At 39.3% G+C, this 20043-nt stretch overlaps 1 protein-coding gene across 1 annotated transcript in view; it reads left to right on the plus strand.

Annotated features, from left to right (window-relative positions):
• LOC309552408 (uncharacterized protein) overlaps nt 1-20043 on the plus strand; it is a 171797-nt gene that overhangs the window by 88601 nt on the left and 63153 nt on the right. The window contains exons 9-10 of the mRNA XM_082253358.1: nt 2670-2812; nt 15843-15903. Coding sequence (XP_082109484.1) covers nt 2670-2812; nt 15843-15903 — 204 coding nt within the window. The remainder of the gene's footprint in view (nt 1-2669; nt 2813-15842; nt 15904-20043) is intronic.

A 20043-nucleotide genomic window follows, 5' to 3' on the forward strand; every position in this document is an offset into this window, starting at 1 on the left:
TCTATTGTCCCACTTTGTGACTACAGTTTTTCTTTAGTATACCTTTGGAAACAATAACCACACCTTACCTATCTGGTAATTTAGGGGGTAGTCTGGTTTCGACTTTCACTCACTGAACTCTGCATTCTAGCACTTTCCTGACTTCTGTGTAATCTGTTAATTTCAGGACACTCTTCCAGTTTAGATTTGTGGCACAACCTCTGCTGCAACCCAGGTTCTCCAGACTCATTTAGTAACTGAGTCTATCTGATCTGAACCATTATGATATTTACATGGCTATATTTTTAGACGTGATTTGCCTGAGATGTGACTTTTGGGCATTAGGCTTTGTTTGTGTCACTTCACAGAATCTGGTGTACTGTCAGCCACAATACACTTCCAGGTTCATAGCTGCAGCACAGCCTCTGGTGTGTCCAATCTCACAGAGTGAAGCATTGTAAGCTACCTCACAGTTGCCCCAGTTGCTAATTTTTCTTGTCATCACAAGTTGGCGCATTGACGTTTAAGGCTTTCTGCATTCTTTCTCCAGCCTTTTCAACCTAGAAAAAACACTGTACTGTTATAGCTGTTATAGCTCCTGTTCTTCAATTCCTTTGAGGCTTATCCAGTCTCCAGTTTGGATCCACTGTCTATCTATAGTAACTCTGTCACTCCCTGTTTACCTGTGGCCCTCTTCAGCACTTTATAATCACAAAAAAAGTCAAGCGCTCTCCTTCAGTAAAGTGCATTCACATTATAGTGCATAAATAAATATCTGAAAACGGTGTAAAAAATCATCTATGTATAATAAATTAATTAATAACATGAGTCCATCTTTTCTTTTAAATATATATATATATATATATATATATATATATATATATATATATATATATATATATATACAATCCATCAATAAATGACTTAATGTATGTGAAAAAAGGGGGGTGCAGTCCCATACACCAGAAACTCTTCAGTAATTGTCTCTGATCACCACAGTGCCCTTCACCCCACCTGTGGGTGTCTTCTCACCTGCTTGAACGGACCTCACTAATTAAAGGAGGTCTATATGCCCTTTGCAGTGTTAAATGCTTAGATTTTCCACTATAAGTCTATTGTAAAATTTGGTTCAAACATCTTTACCTAGTTTAACATACTTATCCACCTCCTTTGTCGATCTTGCGAGTCTTTTTTTCCAGAACTAACTGGGTATTTTTCTGCAACCTGATATATGGGATTTCTACTTTATTAGAAATCTTTTATTGAGTGTGTATTTACACCTAGTCACACACTCCTCTCTGCTATAGGAGTTATTTCCTATATTTGGATTTTACCTTCCTTACCATGCTTGACTCTCTTCAAGCTCAGTCTCTCTGTATAGTAATTTTGTGCCTTCCTTCATAGGCAGTACACACTTTCCTCTACTCCCTTACCTGTGTGACACCAGAATATTCAGTGTACTCTGGGGACCTTTAGTTTACACCCATGGTACAGACCTTTGCTTCCTCCTTGGTGCCTCCTATTTTTTAAGTTACTTTAGTGAAATACCTTAGAATTTTTCACTGAACAGAGTCAGAGTCCAACACCTTTGCCCTTCTAAAAGAGAATTCTGTAACCTATTTTATATGAGTTTATCAGGTTATTTTTCTATTGCCCTCGTTCCAGGATCTCTTAGAGAGTCAGGGAAAACTTCTACCATAGTTCCCTCTTTTCATTGAGATAATCCTCAGCTTTTAACCTTATAATAATAAAGTTTTGTTATTTTATACACTACAGTTTAATATATGGTACCTGCAAAGACCCCTCCACCCGATGTTCTTTTTGTACTCTGGAAAATTTTGGGATGCTTGCACCATGGATAATTTTAAATCACACTATTACATTTTTTCCTCTACATGGCACAATTTACCAATTTCCTGAGTCATACTTTTTTCATTTTGGTCAGACAGGTTTTATTGTATCTATCACGTCCCTGCACCTGGATTCCTTCCCCTCCTGCTTGCTGTTTCTATTTGACTTCCTGCTCGAAAGCACTCAAAGCCAGCTCTGTTTTCTTTGGAGATTACTTTGCTATCAAGGAACACCTCTTCTATTCCGGAAACTCTGTCTCCCTGACATTAAGAGTTACAGGTGCTTCATCTAGTTAGATTTGGTTTTCCTTAGCATTGTTATTAGAGATTCCTTGTTCATTCAGGTACAAATTTCCTCTTTTGGGATTATCTGCCTTGATCTGAAATACCAGGTTGATTCTTCCTTTGCAATGTCCTTTAACATTCTTCTCATTAAGCCTTTGTTCAGGCATGGATTTTAATAAGATTTCACATCTGTTGGTTTTCTTATTGGTTTTGCCCAGCCTTCAGTTGGACTGCTTTTGGATGTTCCACATGTCTAAGACTTACTACAGTCCAGTGTCCCACAGTGGATGACAAAGAAAATAATATTTGTGTACAGTACATGCTATATAATCCCCACATGTCCATAACCTATTGGAGTCCAGAAATAGATTTTAAGATATGTACAAAATCCTTATTTTTTTTACCCTCATATGCTTTGCATTATGATGAGCACAAACATTCATATGTATGTTTAAGTTTAGAGTTGTCTTTGCTGTGTATATTTTATTTTTTTAATTTATATATATTTTTTCCCCAACACTTATTTTGTTCTGCGTTATGAACCATATACTGCAGGAAGATGTTTTTGAAGGAACTTTACCAATTATTAAGTCATGTGTGGATGGCTTCAATATTTGCATATTGGCTTATGGTCAGACAGGCTCTGGAAAGACCTATACTATGATGGGGAATGAGCAAAAACCAGGTGTCAACATGAGGTGAGTCATCTGTTTTCAGGGATAGATTTTAGTTATGTAAGGTCCTGAGCTCATGCTCAGCCACAGTGTGTTTATGTTATTTATCTAGATGTGATTTAAAAATGTTTACTTGTTTAACCACTGTTTTAGTGCTAAACATAGTTTACAATGAGCCATATGTTATTAGCTGGGAAGCATTCCCTGCACACTATGTGAATTTCAAACTAATCAGTAAGGACTTCATAGGCTGCAGATATGATAGCATGACTGACATAGTCAAACTTGCAGTGAGTTTGTGTTTCATTCTTTGAAGATCTGATATTCCATTATGCTTCAACAAGTAGAACACAAAAATAAATATAGACTCTGAATACATCCTAAATAAATCACCCCTGGATACATTTGATATATAATATGAAGAAGTATTAATGGATTTGCTGCTCAAGAAAACAAACTGCAGGTACCAGAGTGGCCACTTAATTAAATTGATTAATTAATTCATTTATTATGAAATTGTCTTTTATATATTAAAATTTAGTGTTGATTATAGCTGCAGCAAAACATATATTTGTCATAGCTTTCTTTTTATGCATTACTTTTGGTCGGAATTTGAAACACAAAAATACCAGCTAGGTAGAATTTGTTATTGTGGTTCCGTAATATGATTTCGTTTGGCAATTTACAAAAAAAAAAAAAGATGTGAATAACTTAATATCTGCAGGTCTGCACACTAAACTGTATAGCTCTCTTGGGATTCCTAAGGTATCTATCATCTCAGTCTGTCTGCATCATTAGTTGCAGTCAGATTTTCACAAAATATTTTGCCACAGATGTATGAAAAATATGCACATAATTTATACATATGTAACAGCAGATTGGAATGGAAGAGCTTAATTACCTGCTAGACTTTAGGACAACAATAAAAACTTTTGTTAGAAAGATAAAAGATGAAAAAAACAAGTGTGTTGGGAGTTTACAGAACAATTACTTGCTAAGAGATAAAGGGTATACAGAATGAAATTTCATCCAATATGGTAAAAGATATATTAGATAGTCCTCCTTTTGAAAATTATGTTGTTTTAAAAATGTTTTCCTTATGATATTTTTTTTGCCATGGATAAACACATTTTAGGACTATTTAAAAATATTATTTCCAAGCATCAGCACAAAAAAAAATCATTGATTACCACAATACAAGAAAACACTTATGCTCTATGTGAGGTGCACATCTCGATCCAGCGATGTGCACGAGAGAAGTAGCTCTCCCAAGTCTCTCCCTCCTCATTGGCTGAGATGCAGCAGCAGGAGCCATTGGCTCCCACTGCCATCAACCACAGACAGTTAACAGGGAGTGGGGGCGGGGCTGAATCGCACTCTCTGTTTCTTATGGCCACAGAGAGTTTGGCTCAGGAGCAAGTACACACGAGTGCCCCATAGCAAGTGGCTTTCTATGGGGGCCCTTCAGCAGGGGGGAGGGGCTCAGAGTGCCAGCAGTGGACCCGAGAAAAGGAGGATAAGGACTGCTCTGTACAAAACCATTGCACAGAACAGGTAAGTATGACATGTTTTTTTTTTTAAGTTTTTGCCTTCACAAACACTTTAAATTGTATCTAAACCTAAGAACAAAAATGCAATATATGTCAGCTTACCAGTTCCTAGATGTGGTGACTACATTAGTTTTCTTATTTCAGGCTTTTTTTCTATATCCAGCCAATAATATACTTCCTGTCCAAGGAAGACAATGCACATGCAACCATACCATATCTATGAAGGAGCAATATGTGACACCCTAGGACAAAAAGTGCTTCTCATCTTCATAACATAGAGAGGCTGTTCTGTAATCCACAGAGGGAGCGGCAAATAATGCTAACTGAGAAAAATCAGCAGAGGAAAAGGGACAGTTTTCAGCTTACTAGTTTTCTGGCAGAATCAATAGCTATTTGTAACAAAATTCAAATGGTACAGATAGTAGTAGTTTATTGTTAGGGTTTACATACATTTCTGCCGAAACAGGCTTTTTTATGGGAGATATTTTGCACCATGCTAGTAAGTGATTCCACAGATTTCCATCATTCAGAAACTACAAACAAGCCTGTGCATTATTATATCCGCTCACATTTTCATCACACTGAACATAAGGTCTGTGTCTCTATGACCCTCATGTAATCATGACATCACAAATATTTTTTTCAATCCTACAACATTTTATAGCTTAAAGTGGTTGTAAACCTCAGACATGAAAAATTAACAAAACACGTCTCACTATAATGTGCACTAATCTGAATCCAAAACACTGAGTCTGGTTCCTTTCTGATCTCTCCTATTTTTGCTATCTGCAGGACTCACTCCTAAAGAAGTTGTAAACCCCGAGTAAAAAAAAAAAAAAAAAAAACACCTTTAGGACAAAGGCATAATGACCTAGTATGCATCACATACTAGCTCATTATAAAATACTTACCTTACAACGAAGCCCTCCAGTAGCACCCACACACCACTCAGATAGCTGACATCTTCCCCCGCTGTTTCTTGAGACTGTAGAAGATAGAGGGCTTTGTTTAATTTCTGTGTATTTCCTGAGACTAGTCGTCTCACTGCCTGTATGTAAGGATTTACAACCACTTTAATCCTAAATATCTAAAAAGGATATACTTTCCCTTTTAAGAAAACAGTCTTTAATTGGTGATTAGTTATAGGATGAGTCCTGTAGCACTGATCATCTGATCTCTGTTACAGGAAAATGCAGCAATAGGCTAGCTCTGAATATTTTTAGAAAAAAAAACAAATAATATAAAAAAAATATATATATATATATATATATATATATATATATATATATATATATGTGTGTGTATATATATATATATATATATATATATAGTCATGATTTGTTTTTTTTTTAGTTAATTGGCAGCGCCAAACAGTGATTCCAGTCCACTCCACAAAGTTTGTTATAGGGCTTTTTCTGCCCACTTATATTGAAGAGAGTAAACATTCATAGCAGAATAGTTTCCTTCGCAGTGGTTCTCACCATCAATGTGCCAAAACAAACAGTACTCCACCTTGTGGCTCTTCTCTGCAATATCTCTAAATAGGCCCTCCTGCCTTGGTCCTCCAGACCATTAAACACACAGTCCCCAGTGCTCACGCACTAACCACTGAACCTTCCTCAGCTCTGACTGTTTCTCCTGCAACTCCCTGCTGCTACATCCTTACAGGCTTGGCCTATCACTGTCTCCACATGGACAATATGGAGCAACATGCTCCTAATAGCTCCCTTGCACAGACTGACCCCACAAAGCATATGACCAATTTCCAAAATTTTGTATTTTATACAGTAGAGCATTTGTTTATCTCATTACATGAATACAAAATCTTCAGTTTTACTCAAATTAGTTTATGCAAAAAACACCCCACAACAAAAACTATGTACATTTTTAAAAGCTTTTACAGGTTACTACTTTGGATTTGCAGAGGAGGTCTACTGCTAGAATTACTGCCCTTGCTCTGACGTTCATGCATGGTGCAATTGCTGTTTACATATGACATGAGACCGATGCTTGCATTCGCCTTTGCGTGCAAACACTGGGGGACAGGGGTGCTTTAATTTATTTATTTATTCTTATTATTATTTATTTTATTTTTTTTTTATATATTACACCTTCCCTTTAATTTTTTTTAGCACATTTATTATTATCACTGGGAGTATAAATATCCCCTATGATAGCAATAAGTAGTGACAGGTACTCTTTTTTGAAAAAATTGGAGTCTATTAGACCCTAGATCTCTCCTCTACCCTTAAAGCATCTGACTACACCAAGATCAGTGTGATAAGATGCTTTCCCAATTTAAAAATGGTGCTGTTTATACCCAGCAAAACTGAAGTGATAAAATGCTTGTAGAGTCCGGCATCTTAGACAATAGAGAGGATTGGAGCTGTTCTGCTCTCTGATCAGCTCTATGGTCAGCTAACAGAACCACCAGCTGCATTCTCGGCTTAACTGGTGGGACAGGAGAGCATGAGAAACTGAGGAAAGCAGCTGTGGGGGAGGGGAGTGTCCACTCCCACTGCTTGTAAAAGCAGCCTAGTGGCTAAATAGCTGCTAGTTGCTTTTACATGAAAGCCGACTGCTGACTGTAAAAAACGATACCAAGATGATGCCTAAACCTGCAGGCATACTCCTGGTATGACCACTCAAAGTCCAATGACCTACCGGTACGTTGCTGGTCCTTGTAGGGCATAAATTGTAAGGCTTTTTTTTCATGCAGCCTGTGGTCTGAACGAAAAAAGAGAATCTAACAGATTCCTCCATTTACGTCAATCAATGTGGATAAATAAATCTCTGCCAAGAAAAGTGTAAAAAAATATATGGCGAAGCATAGGGGAAATCTGGCCACTGTGTCCACCCCATTCTCTATGCTCCATCATATATGCTCTTTTTTTTAACTGCAGTGGTGAAATCACCTCCTATAGCGTTGCAATAATTGATTTATGTACAGTGGTGATCGAAAGTTTGGGCACCCCAGGTAAAGATTTGTATTAATGTGCATAAAGAAGTCAAGGAAAGATGGAAAAATCTCCAAAAGGCATCAAATTACAGATTAGACATTCTTATAATATGTCAAAAAAAGTTAGATTTTATGTCCATCATCAATATCAGACAGAACAGCTTGCAGGATTGTGAGAAAAACAAACAATTCAAAACTCACGTTTGACTGTACGATCCCTCCAGAAAGATCTGGCAGACACTGGAGTTGTGGTACACTATTCCACTATAAAAAGATACTTGTAGAAATATTTGGCCTCATGGAAGAGTCATCAGAAGAAAACCTCTTCTACGTCCTCACCACAAAAATCAGCGTTTGAACTTTGCAAATTAACATATAGACAAGCCTGATGCATTTTGGAAACAAGTTCTGTGGACCGATGAGTTTAAAATTGAGCTTTTTGGCCGGTATGAGCAAAGGTACGTTTGGAGAAGAAGGGGCACAGAATTTAATGAAAAGAACCTCTGTTCAACTGTTAAGCATGGGGGTGGATCAATCATGCTTTTGGGTTGTATTGCAGCCAGTGGCACAGGGAACATCTCACGAGTAGAAGGAAAAATGGATTCAATAAAATTTCAGCAAATTTTGGATGGTAACTTAATGCCATCTGTGAAAAAGCTGAAGGTAAAGAGAGGATGGCTTCTACAAATGGATAATGATTCTAAGCACACCTCGAAATCCACGGGGGATTACATCAAGAGGCGTAAACTGAAGGTTTTGCCATGGCCTTCACAATCTCCTGACCTCAACATAATTGAAAATCTATGGATAGACCTTAAAAGAGCTGTGCGTGACAGACAGCCCAGAAATCTCAAAGAACTGGAAGACTTTTGTAAGGAAGAATGGGCAAAGATACCTCAAACAGGAATTGAAAGACTCTTGGCTGGCTACAAAAAGCGTTTACAAGCTGTGATACTTGCCAAAGGGGGCAGTACAATATATTAACTCTGCAGGGTGCCCAAACTTTTGCAGATGCCATTTTTTTGTTTTCTGTTATTTAGAGTAAATGATGGAAATAAAATCTAACTTTTGTTGACATTTTATAAGAATGTATAATCTGTAATTTGATGCCTTTTGGAGATTTTTCCATATTTCCTTTCTTTATGCACATTAATACAAATTTTTACCTGGGGTGCCCAAACTTTCGATCATCACTGTATATGCTGAGAGCAAACACTGTTGCTGTCAGGATAAACAAATCAGTGCTGCAGCTAATGGGTGACCTGCAAAGCAAACGATGGTTAACAAAAAAACACAATAACAATAAAACATTACAATATAGTAGTATACAATACAGCAAAACAGTAGAATTGCGGTACCTGCAAAGAAAACTATGATTAGCAATGAAAAACACACTAACAATAAAACATTACAGTATAGCAGTATATTATGAACTACAGTAAAACAGTAGGAACAGAAAATCAACTCAATAAAATGACAACTATTTTTGGCTTTTTTAATCTATGTTTTTGTTTTTTAAACTTTTGTTTTTTACACTTTTTTTGTAACTGTAAACAACTTTAAACATTCCAGACTAGAGTCTTTCAAAATGCGATAGCCATCTAACATCTTTTGAGACCCTGTGTGAAAGTGTGCCCTAGACTGTGCCGTGCTGTACCCTATACCAATACTCCGCTAGTGCGTGGTAGCGACATAAACAGTCCCCGATGCAGAGACCAAAATGGCTAGGACAGGAGGGACAAAAATAGAGAGTGTCACACCTATATCCATGTTTTCTACAGACATGACATCTTCTTTGGGGTGCTCTTTGAGTAGAGGTACCAGGGAGGACATATGGAAAATGCCTCTCATGCAGCCGGCTCACTGCATCTGGATGGTGAATTTGGGCCACAGTATCTTCTTGATACAGAAGGGCTGTGATGATCTTTTCCTGGAATTTTAGGAAGGATCCACTTCTTCCTCATGCTTTGTATAGCACATAAGTGTTCAGCAGAGCAAATTGGAATAAGTATACAGACACTTTTTTTTACCAGGGTCTGGCCTTATGGACAATTAAGAACGGTGTCGTCATCTCTTTGTTGAAGTCCACCCCTCCCATGTTAAGGTTGTAAACGTGGACACAGAGGGGCTTCTCAACAACACTAGTCGCCATTGTAAATCGGACTGTCGTATCTGAGTGAATAGAAGACAGAACAAAAACATTCCGTGTGTCCTTCCACTTCACTCAAACAATTCATTACACTTCAAGCAAGCTCTTTCCCCCGTTTAAGTCGGGCATCTACAAGCCTTTGGGGGAAACCCCGTCGATTAGGTCATACGGTGCCACATGCGCCAATTCCAGATTTAAAAAAGTGACTAAAAAGTGGCAAAGTGGTGTAATAATTATCCACATATAAAATGGTACCCCTTTCCGAATAAGGGTGACACCAAATCCCAAACAATCTTGCCACTGCTCCCTATGTAGTTTGGGCAGTCGGTGGGCTATCTCTTCCCCCGTAAATCACAGAGCATATATATCTTGACCCCATATCTGGCACGCTTGCTGGGGAGAAACTGTTTGAAAGCACGGCGGCCAGTACATTTCCTCAGGGACTCATCAATGCAGACAGCTTGTTGGGGCAAATACAAAGCTGCAAATTTTTGGTTGAAGTGATTTACAAGGGGCTGAATTTTGGGGAGCCCGTCATATCCAGGGTCCCTCTGAGGACGACAGAGTTCATTTTCATGGGCATCTGATGAATTGGGTCAGTGGACCAATAGGACCGCAACTCACTCTTTTTAGTAATGCCCATGATGAGCAATAGGCCCAGAAAGGTTCTAAATTCGGACAGTGAAACAGTGATACGTTTCCATGCAAATTCTCTGGCAAGAGTCAAATTTTAAAGCAAGAGTCAAAGCCATATAAAGTGCTTTGGTCCACAAAAGATCTGTACAGAACTTCCATGAAAAACTGCTCATAAAAACCAAGGGGAGTAAAATTGTCTGTTTCCACCTGAATTCCAGATTGGCCAGTGAATGGGGAAGCATGGGTGCTGCAGAAGTGGTGGGCTCCCAATCAGGATTTGCAAGTGCATTAGGAAGGACACTATGGGCTATACAGGTCTGTCTTTGAATTCTTGGTGGCTGGGGGACACTACTTCTGCTAGCCACCGCACCAGCTTGAACTGCACTTATGGAACTCGCCACGTCACTAAGTGTTACTGCAGTGCTGGTTTGTCTATGACCAGGATGTACTAGGCCACTGGTGCTTGCCAGTTCAACAGAAGGTTGAGCAGCACTAGTACCGACACTCAGCTGCATACGAGAACCATGTGATTGTTGCACCTCAGCAACCTTGGAACGGGGTCTGGTATGCCTGCCCTTAACAGCGATCACTACTCTGTCATCAGAGCTAACTGTCAGGGTGCCACTGCTCTCTACAGGTTTGAATACTGAGCCAGATTCTAACAGTGAGGCTTCCCCATCACTCTCATCTGTCATGCTAAGCATCGTGTAGGCCTCTTCACTAGTGTACATCTGTTTGGACATTTTGGCCAATTATTTTATAGGTACCTAGTGTAATGAGCAATATAGGCTATTTGGGACTTTAAGTGAGACACCAGCAGGTAATGCCCAGCTTCTCCATCCCTGTATCAGAAAAACTCAAAGTTGAAAGGATTAAAAGAGGTGCATGGGGGAGGTTTGGGCTATCTCCCTCCCACTCGTCTCCCATCTATCCATTAGCAGCCATGTGCTTCCATTGTGGAGACACTCAAAATAGTCAGTGTTAGGACTGCAAGTAACACAGGGTGCCATGTAGAGGCCTTGCAGCTTACACATGCATTTGCAAATGCGTGTCAACTAAACACCTGTTCTTTATTTATATCGTGAGACAGGTCTACTTGGTTGATGGCAGACTAGAGGGTGAGTGCATCAGACTGGGGGCTGGCTGGCTTCCATGCACCTCTTTTAATCCTTTCAACTTTCAGTTTTTTTTTTTTATAGGTACCTAGTGTGACTCACAGGTAAAAAAGCACCTGGTTGTCAAGGACTGTTTGAACCGCTACCAAAAAATTTAACTGGTAGCGAAGCAAAGATCAGGCCTGACTCATGCCAATCGCAGCGGTTTGTGTGCTGTGTATCGGAAATGACAGTGATCTGCTGATACTGCACTTCTTGGGGGCTGGGCTGAGGGGTTAAATGTAGGTGTTGGCAGCTGTCGGGGCTGATCCTGCTAACGCTGCGTTTTGGGAACACTATACTATACTATTGGGGACGCTAGCATAGTTCTGATCTGATCAAAGATATTGAACAGTTCAGACACTATACTAGTAAGGGAGGTGTTTAGTGTGTGTGTGTGTGTCACTGGCAATCAAAGGGTTAAAATGTATTACTGAATATGTGGTGGGCAATCTGATGCTATCCTGGATTGAGGCTAACTAACTCTAACGGACGTCATCCGTGACACTAATATGGTGATTAGGAAAAAGATCTGTACACTATAATAATGCCACTGTGACAGGGCAGTAAAGGGGTTAACTGGGGGTGATCAGGGGGTTAAATCTTTATTAGGGACTATATGGCGGGTACCCTAAACCTATCTAGGACTGATGCTAACTACCACTAACTGCTTCTCACACTAACCGACGTCAGCAGTGGCACTAATACATACAGTGATCAGTAAAAAAAACCCTGTACACTGTATATAGTGATACTGTAACAGGGAGTGAAAGGGTTAACAGGGGGTTAAGTGTGTGCCTATGTGTACTGGTGTCAGTGTAGTGCTTGTGTACTCACTGTTGATCCTCGCCTGCTGGAACCGAAAAGGGCTCCAGAAGGGGAGATTGCATAATTTCCTGTGCCTTTGTTTACATTACACAGGCACAGGACATTCTGTATTTCACCAGAACCAATCAGCAGGTCCATGCTATAAATCATTGGCCTGGACTTGATGAGTGATCAGTTCTGGAACTAATCCGATCACTGTCGGGTCATCGGGTGCGCATGTGCCCCCTACCCTCGGGTGCGATCGAATTACAGGTACGTCGATTAGCGCAGCCAAGCCAACTTGCCGCAGTAAATGTGCGGCAGGTGGTTGGCAACTGGTTAAGTAATGCCCTTTTATAATCAAATATCTGCTGAACACCTGTTTAATCAATATTTAAACTCACCAATAGTTGAGTTCTTGTTAATTAGGATTTTTGTTTTCTAAAATCTAGCTTTGCTCTTAAGACTTTCATTGGGGTGTATTCATTTTGGCAACATGGTCTTGAATGAATTTGTTAGGTAAAATACCTTTTTGGGATTGCAAATAAACACATCTTGGCTTCAATCAATGGCCTGCATTTGTAGGAGTATTTTGTAGTAAAGTGTCCCATAGAAAATGTTGATTCTGAAAGGAACAAATTCTAACAAAATCTATTGAGGAGTACTCATTTATGCTGAGCACTGCATATGTATGTATGTATATATATATATATATATATATATATATATAGTGGGAGATTTGCTCGGTGGTAGGCGTGGATGACCCCTTTGGGGGGTTTGTTACACAGGGAGATAGCCGAAAAGTGGTTGCAAACAACAGTTTGATTTATTCTTGCAATTTACTTCACACAAGTGCAAGCCTCAAAAACATCAAAATAAAAACAAAACACAAAATAAATCCTTGCCACTGTGGGCGGCTACCTTCTCACATACAGGAACCTACCTACGGAAGTCTGTCTCCAACCTACTGTTGGGCAAACTTTGCTGATCCTACAGCAGACACTCAATAGTCCATGTTTTTTCTTCACATAACAAATGTCCATTTAACATGTCCCTTTTCCTCTTCACATTGAACATGTCCCTTTGCTTTTCTCTTCACATAGAACACATTCCTTTGTTTGTCTCTTCACATAGCAACCATTCCTTTGCTTGTCTCTTCACATAGCAAACAGTTCATTTATTTCTTCCACATAGAAACAATCCCAGACCTCACCTTGAGTAGTCTTCACACTTTTTACCCTCCTCAGTGCACATCACTTCAGGGGGTCTTCTCCCATGCCCACACAGCGTCGGGAGGCACACATCTGACTGTCCTCCTCTACCCACACGGCGTCAGGAGGCAGCAATCCTTCTCCCATGCCCATACGGCGTCGGGAGGCACACATCTGACTGTCCTCCTCTCCCCAGCTCACACAGCGTCAGGAGGCAGCAATCCTTAGACTTCCTTTGGACAAATTATAGAGGCCTTAACTTCCTCATTCTGAACAGCTGAAGGCCTTTCAACTTCTTTACACCTTCCTGCTGCCTTTGCAGCCGACACCCTATAGTAATTGGTGAATTCTCTAAACCCAGCATAAGTGTATCTCCTGTCTGTGACAACATCCACAGATTTACCTGACTTCCTGTCATATATATATATTGCCTTCGAAAATGGAAATAAGTAGAGCCATCATTTAGACAGCTAACTAAAAGATAAGTAATGAAATATCCTATGACTGTGTTCCTTGTGATTAAAACTATTATGACATTTCAACACATTATTTTATTTAATAAAACAATGGCATTTCTAATTCAGAGCTATTCATATATTTACAAGATTTATAAATGTGGGTTCATGAGAGATATCACCGTAAACCTGCTGGCTAGATCATGTGTCATCCTCTGAAGTCAGTGACACTGTTCCATTTATCTTACCCGAGGCAGAGAATCATGCTGATCATCAGTGAGCTCAAGCTTTCAAAGCTTAGCCATCTAGGTTCCCTGTTTTATGCAAATTTTTCAATTAATACCCTTTCTAGCTTTGGAAACACTGAATTCATCACTTTTACCAGACTCTGCAGCTCTGATGTAGTTAAACACATAATTCTAGACACTCAATAACAATCTTAGCTCTTTATAACAGTGCACCAGTATAATAAACGTGCCATAGGATTCATTAGCTCTAGTATTGCCAAGAACGCCATCTGCTAATTTATTCCCAGTTGAGTGGTTTAGAAGGGATCACAGGCTTCTGATGCTGCAATTGTTATTCATGAAGAATACTACACACAGACCAGAATAAAAACAAATGCTTTAACATTCTAATGCAGAATTGTGTGCTTAACAGAATGCCATTAATTAGGTTAATACAATAAAATTCAACAGAGTTTTGGAACAATAGTCATTTTTATTGAAGGTGAGAATCATTTTATAATAGAAGTTATATTCTGATTACCATGTATTCTAATAATAGATCATTCTATATTATTGTAGCTTGAATATCCATGTACTATATTCTAAAGGAATGTTAGTGTAATACTCTATAATGTTTGTAAAATCTATTAAATCAACTGTACATGTTAACACATAATGTTGACATATGGAAATATAATTAAAGCTCCCCCATAGGGAAATTTACCTTACCAATGGGGTAATGGATTTAGTAAGAGAGTCTAGGTTGTTCACTTAGAAAAGTAAATGTTAACTTTGCAGTTTAAATTTTGGTAAATAAGGCGAACCTGTGCTCTCTTTAAATATCCAATTAAGGGAAGTGGAAATAAAAAAGACTGGATTTTCTTTGTTATCTATTAATGGACATAGTCTGATGACAATTATGCAACTGAAGGTTTGATGTAGATGGAAAGCTTCAGTTCCCAGAAGGCTGACAACTGTTGTGACAATCCTCAATGTAAGGGAAGAAAAATTCTCTAGTGTGGACCCTCAGAACTTTTTTTATTACTATAGGTAACGAGGTACTCCCATGAACAAGCGTGTGGCCTGCATCAATCTTGGGGGGTAAAATTGCTTTTTTTTTTTTTTTTAATTGGAAATTTTCAAAATGCAGTAAACAACCAAAGCAAACCACCTAGAATGGTTGCAAACAACGTTATACATTCTAAAGTGTGGTATACAGACAACACATTTAAAGTTGCATGTAATAAGTGGTCCCTGAGGATTAACAGGGTAAGAAAGCTACACAGGGAGAAATAACTTTAGGTGGTAGCAAGGGAGAATCGTTGATACCAATTAACCCTGTGTGACCAGTTTTTGTTGACAGTTGAAAAGCGACCTACAGAAAATGTTTCTTTTTGACTGACTTTGATACATTCAGGGAGGTGTCTTTTGAGAAAAGGAAGAGATGGCAACATTTATGGTTTGCTGTCTAGCTATAAAATAATACTTTACAAGAAAAAATATGATCTCTATAGGAGATATTGTTGTTTGATATAATTAACATAATTCTGATGGTCAAAGTAACTCTTAAGTAATGTCTTAGTGAATCAATGCCTAAATCTATTGGAACCTCATGCAACAGTAATGCACTGTAATTTCCAAAGAAGGTAACATGTTTCTGATCTAAGTTTAGAGCCAGGCTGATGTTGGATTTTACTTATCCTTACTGTTCATATCTTATTTACCTGTGTCTTGATATGATGACAACCTGAGAATGGGTTTTGTTCCAGTGTTATTTCAGTTGTTACCAGATCTTTTTAATAAAAAATATTGAAATATAAGTTTAGAGCTTTGAGCAAAGACAGAGAAAATTCTTCCTATTTATTATATTGCTTAAACAGCAGTATTTTCCCTCTTATGTTTTTAGATCCATTAGAGAGCTCGTGCACATATGTCAAAAAAGAGAAAATATTAAATATATTACAAAGGTAAGCATTAAAATATAATTATTGAATACAATTCTTACAATACATAAAAAAACTGCAACATTGTACTGTGATCTCAAGTGCCACCAATAGTAGTATCAGTTTTCATTATAACATAAAGTGAAAATTAGGGTTACTTTCTTTTCACTTATACCAATCTTTACCTTTAATTAAAGTGCTTTGGGTTTTGGATTCATGCTTTGCAGACAGAAATCTAAATGCGTAAGGCACAACTGGAAGATGATTTGCAATAATGATGATGAGCAATGAAAACCTAAAAGGGGTTTCACTTCACCTCCTCCCAAGAGTATGGGAACATCCTTGAGGAGTGAGGTTCCCTGGAAACTGTGGAAAAACCATTAAAATCACCACCTTTACCCTATCCCCTCTTTTTTTTTTGCCATAATAGTTTTATTGAATGTTTTGCTTGAACAGTCAATTGCAAAATATAGAGGGAACAAGCAAAAAAACAATGAGAATCAGATAAGGGAAAATCATAAGTAGGTAGGTATAAAAGCATAATTGTAAGATCTAACGAGCAGGGCCCTCTGATTCCTCCTGTATTGAATTGTATTGTAACTGTACTGTTTGCCCTCATGTTGTAAACCGCTGTGCAAACTGTTGGAGTTATATAAATCCTGTATAATAATAATCCTAATAGTTCTCCCCAGGGCTGCTGTTAGAAATCGCGGGGCCCTGTACAGACTACCTGGCAGGGCCCCCCCAAAAAAATATTAAAGATATATTTAGCTAAAATTACAACATAACTCGCATAATTCCTGCTAAATATTAAAAAACAAAAACTATGTTAAATAAAAAAGAAGATGAGATGAGAAAAATATACAGGCTGGGCATTAGGAGCTCAGTGATCAGAGAGACAGAGAGAGAGAAACAAAGTTACAATTTACAAATAAACTCCTGAGCAGAGATAAGTGCTGGGAGGGGGGGCCCAGACAAGGGAGGGGGATTAGTGAGGGACAACTGTCTGTTTCTCATCAGATAAAAGCTGATAGCAGGGAGAGGGACAGATCAGATTCAGGTGCTGGAGGAAGATTTCTGTATTTGTTGTCCATCACTAATCCCCCTCTCTGTGTGGGCCCCCCTGTGTGCTCGGGCCCCCTACAATAGGGCTGGTGGTCCCCCCCTATCAGCGGCCCTGGTTCTCCCTTTATGGTGTAGCCCTGCCCCCTTGGGGGTGGCCTGTTGAATGGGTGTCCTCGTCACCTCTTACACCCTGAATCTGCTCCAACCCACCTGACACTATCAGTTCTGTCATGGTAAATAATCAAGAACCACGAAGGTTGCAGTGAATAAACAATTTACTGCTCTTTTGGAGTATTGAAGTAGAATCAAAGTATTCAAACAAAAATCCGAAATTACACAATAATGACAAAGGAGAAAGGATCTTGAGTTCCCAGCCAAGGATTTATGCCTTATAGCTCAGCACTCAGGATCTAGAACACCAGCCACACATTCATACACAAACAAATGTGTATGTATGCTAAGAGGATGGTGTTCCGCAACAGTAAAACAATGCTTTAACTAACAAATGTAGTTAGAGTGACCGCAGATAAAGTTACTATACTCAATGACTTAAATGCAAAGCAAACAGTGTACTGCCTTAACCTTAACTAGCAGAGTGCACTCTGTATGCTAACGGCAGCCCCCTTTAAGATGAATTGCAAGCCTCTCTTGGAGAGTGAGGCCTCACTTATCTTCACCGGCAAGGAATCCCACAATCCAAAGAAAGTATTTGTAATCCAACAAAAGAAAGGAGGTTGAACTATGTTTCCCAATGCAATAGCAGTTGTAATCCACAGAGAGGCAAATACAAATTATCCTATGCGTCACAACAGATTAACCGCCTAGGACTGGATGGCTTAAGGCCTGATTCACCCACTTCGCACTATATATGTATCTGCAGTGTCCAGTGGTTTGACTGAATGTCAGAATGGCCTTATAAAAGTACTCAATATGTTTGCCCTTCCCAGAATCAGTCTAGACCTGTATTCTAGTAGAGATGTAAATACTGGATGTCTCTCACCCAAACCCGGAGATCCGTTTCCCTCTGCGACCAGGCTCCACTCTCATCAGCGTCTCCGTCTGCCTGTCAGCAACCTTCCGCTCGGCCATGCTACCGAGACTCCTCCACACACTCACACTGCCGGCTTCACTCCGGTGTCCACCACTAGGCCTCGGCCTCAGTTCCTGCTATCCGCAGCAGCTCTTCCCCTTCTTTCCAGTGCGCTGTCGTCGAGGCAAGAGAGCAAAGCAAAGTCCCGCCTCCCTTTATATAACCACCCCCAGCAAGCTCCACGCATCCTGTTGCTCCTTGGGAGAAAGGTCCCTCTGTCTCAGCAGTCTATGATCCTGGCTCCTCCCGGACTACATCTCCCATAATGCAGTCACTGTCTTGCAGAACTTTAATAATAATAACAATGTGAACAATACCAGCCGTGTGACCCGGCTACAATGGCAAGGGACTCATGGCAGCTATACTACCTCCTTCAAGTATACTTGACACTTTAATTTGATCGTAAGTAGGTAGAAATCAAGAAGTATGTCCACTCCAATTATTTATTTGAGCAGTAACTGAATAGTATGTTTTCAAACGTCTCCGGAGGAAGGATTCTAAACTCAGCTCATAGCTTTCAGAACAGGGCTGATGAGGGAACTCGTATGGGGGGGGGGGGCGAGAGGGGGAAGAATGAGTAGGAGATACTCAACAAAAAGTGGCAAGCAATTATCTCTAGGATTCCTGTCCCCCATGGACCATCTAAGTCCATCAGTTTTCACTTAGCAGCATAAGGTGTGGTTTAAAATGTATGAATTCAGCTTTGGATTTCAGTTACCTTCTTTATGACATTACATTTAGGAACTCTGGAGTGTTTCTTTAGTTTAGTCAGCATGCTAATTTAATCAATCTATGATGTACTACAAGTTCTTCCATGTCTGTAGCTCCTAAACGGTCTTTTAAAATTGGTATTTGAGTTGTTCTCTAATGTGTGGGAATGTATATTATAGGCACATTGGCCATATGTATGCCCAAGGACTTCACATAGTTTATCCTAGGTAATGATGTGTGGTGAAGAAGGTATTGAGAGAAATCTAGAGTCCTAATAATTTGGTTTACATTTAGCAAGCATGACTGGAGTAGGAGTAATTCCACCATTGATGAAGAAATGCTCCCTTATCCGTTGCTCACTGCCAACAAAGCATCAAGACCATTGGGCAAATTTTGAGTAAGAAGGAGGGCATTCTTTACTATCTTGTGTGGAGTTTGCAGCCATTTTTTGCACATATACATGTAAGAAAACTTTATGTACTGTGGTGTTTATAGATTTTCAATCGTCATTAACAAGGTTGACTCCATTGGCGTATCCTCCATGTGTGCAATGCACACAGGCCCCAAGGGAGATGGGGCTCACTGTCCCCTCACACATTGCACATCAAATGTGGGGAAATAGCGTTCTGTTTCCCCTTCTTTGTCTCCACTGCAGCTGGACTTGTCACAGGCAGTTGCAGCAGAAACACGATGTATGCCAGGGAAGTGGGGGGCGCTAAAGGCTGGCTCAAGGAGTGGTTGGGCTATAATTGGCTGTGATTGGCTTACCTCTGTTTTCCTCCTTCCTGGACTCTTCACAAAACTCATGTACAGTGCCTTGAAAAGGTATATATACTGCTTGAAATTTTCCACATTTTGTCATGTTACAATCAAAAACGTAAATGTATTTTTTTGGGATTTTATGTGAAAGACCAACACGAAGTGGCACATAATTGTTAACTGGAAGAAAAATGATAAATGGTTTTCAAATTTTTTTATACATAAATATCTGAAGTGTGGCGTGCATTTGTATTCAGCCCTCTTTACTCTGATACCCCTAACTAAAATATAGTGGAACCAATTGCCTTCAGAAGTCACCTAATTAGTAAATAGAGTCCACCTGTGTGTAATTGAATCTCAGTATAAATACAGCTGTTCTGTAAAGTCCTCAGAGATTTGTTAGAGAACCTTAGTGAACAAACAGCATCATGAAGGCCAAGGAACACATCAGACAGGTCAGGGATGAAGTTGTGGAGAAGTTTAAAGCAGGGTTAATGTATAAAAAAAATATCCCAAGCTTTGAACATCTCACAGAGCAC

The sequence above is a fragment of the Pelophylax lessonae genome (genome assembly GCF_965119305.1).
Source record: "Pelophylax lessonae genome assembly, chromosome: 4".
Lineage (NCBI taxonomy): Eukaryota > Metazoa > Chordata > Amphibia > Anura > Ranidae > Pelophylax > Pelophylax lessonae.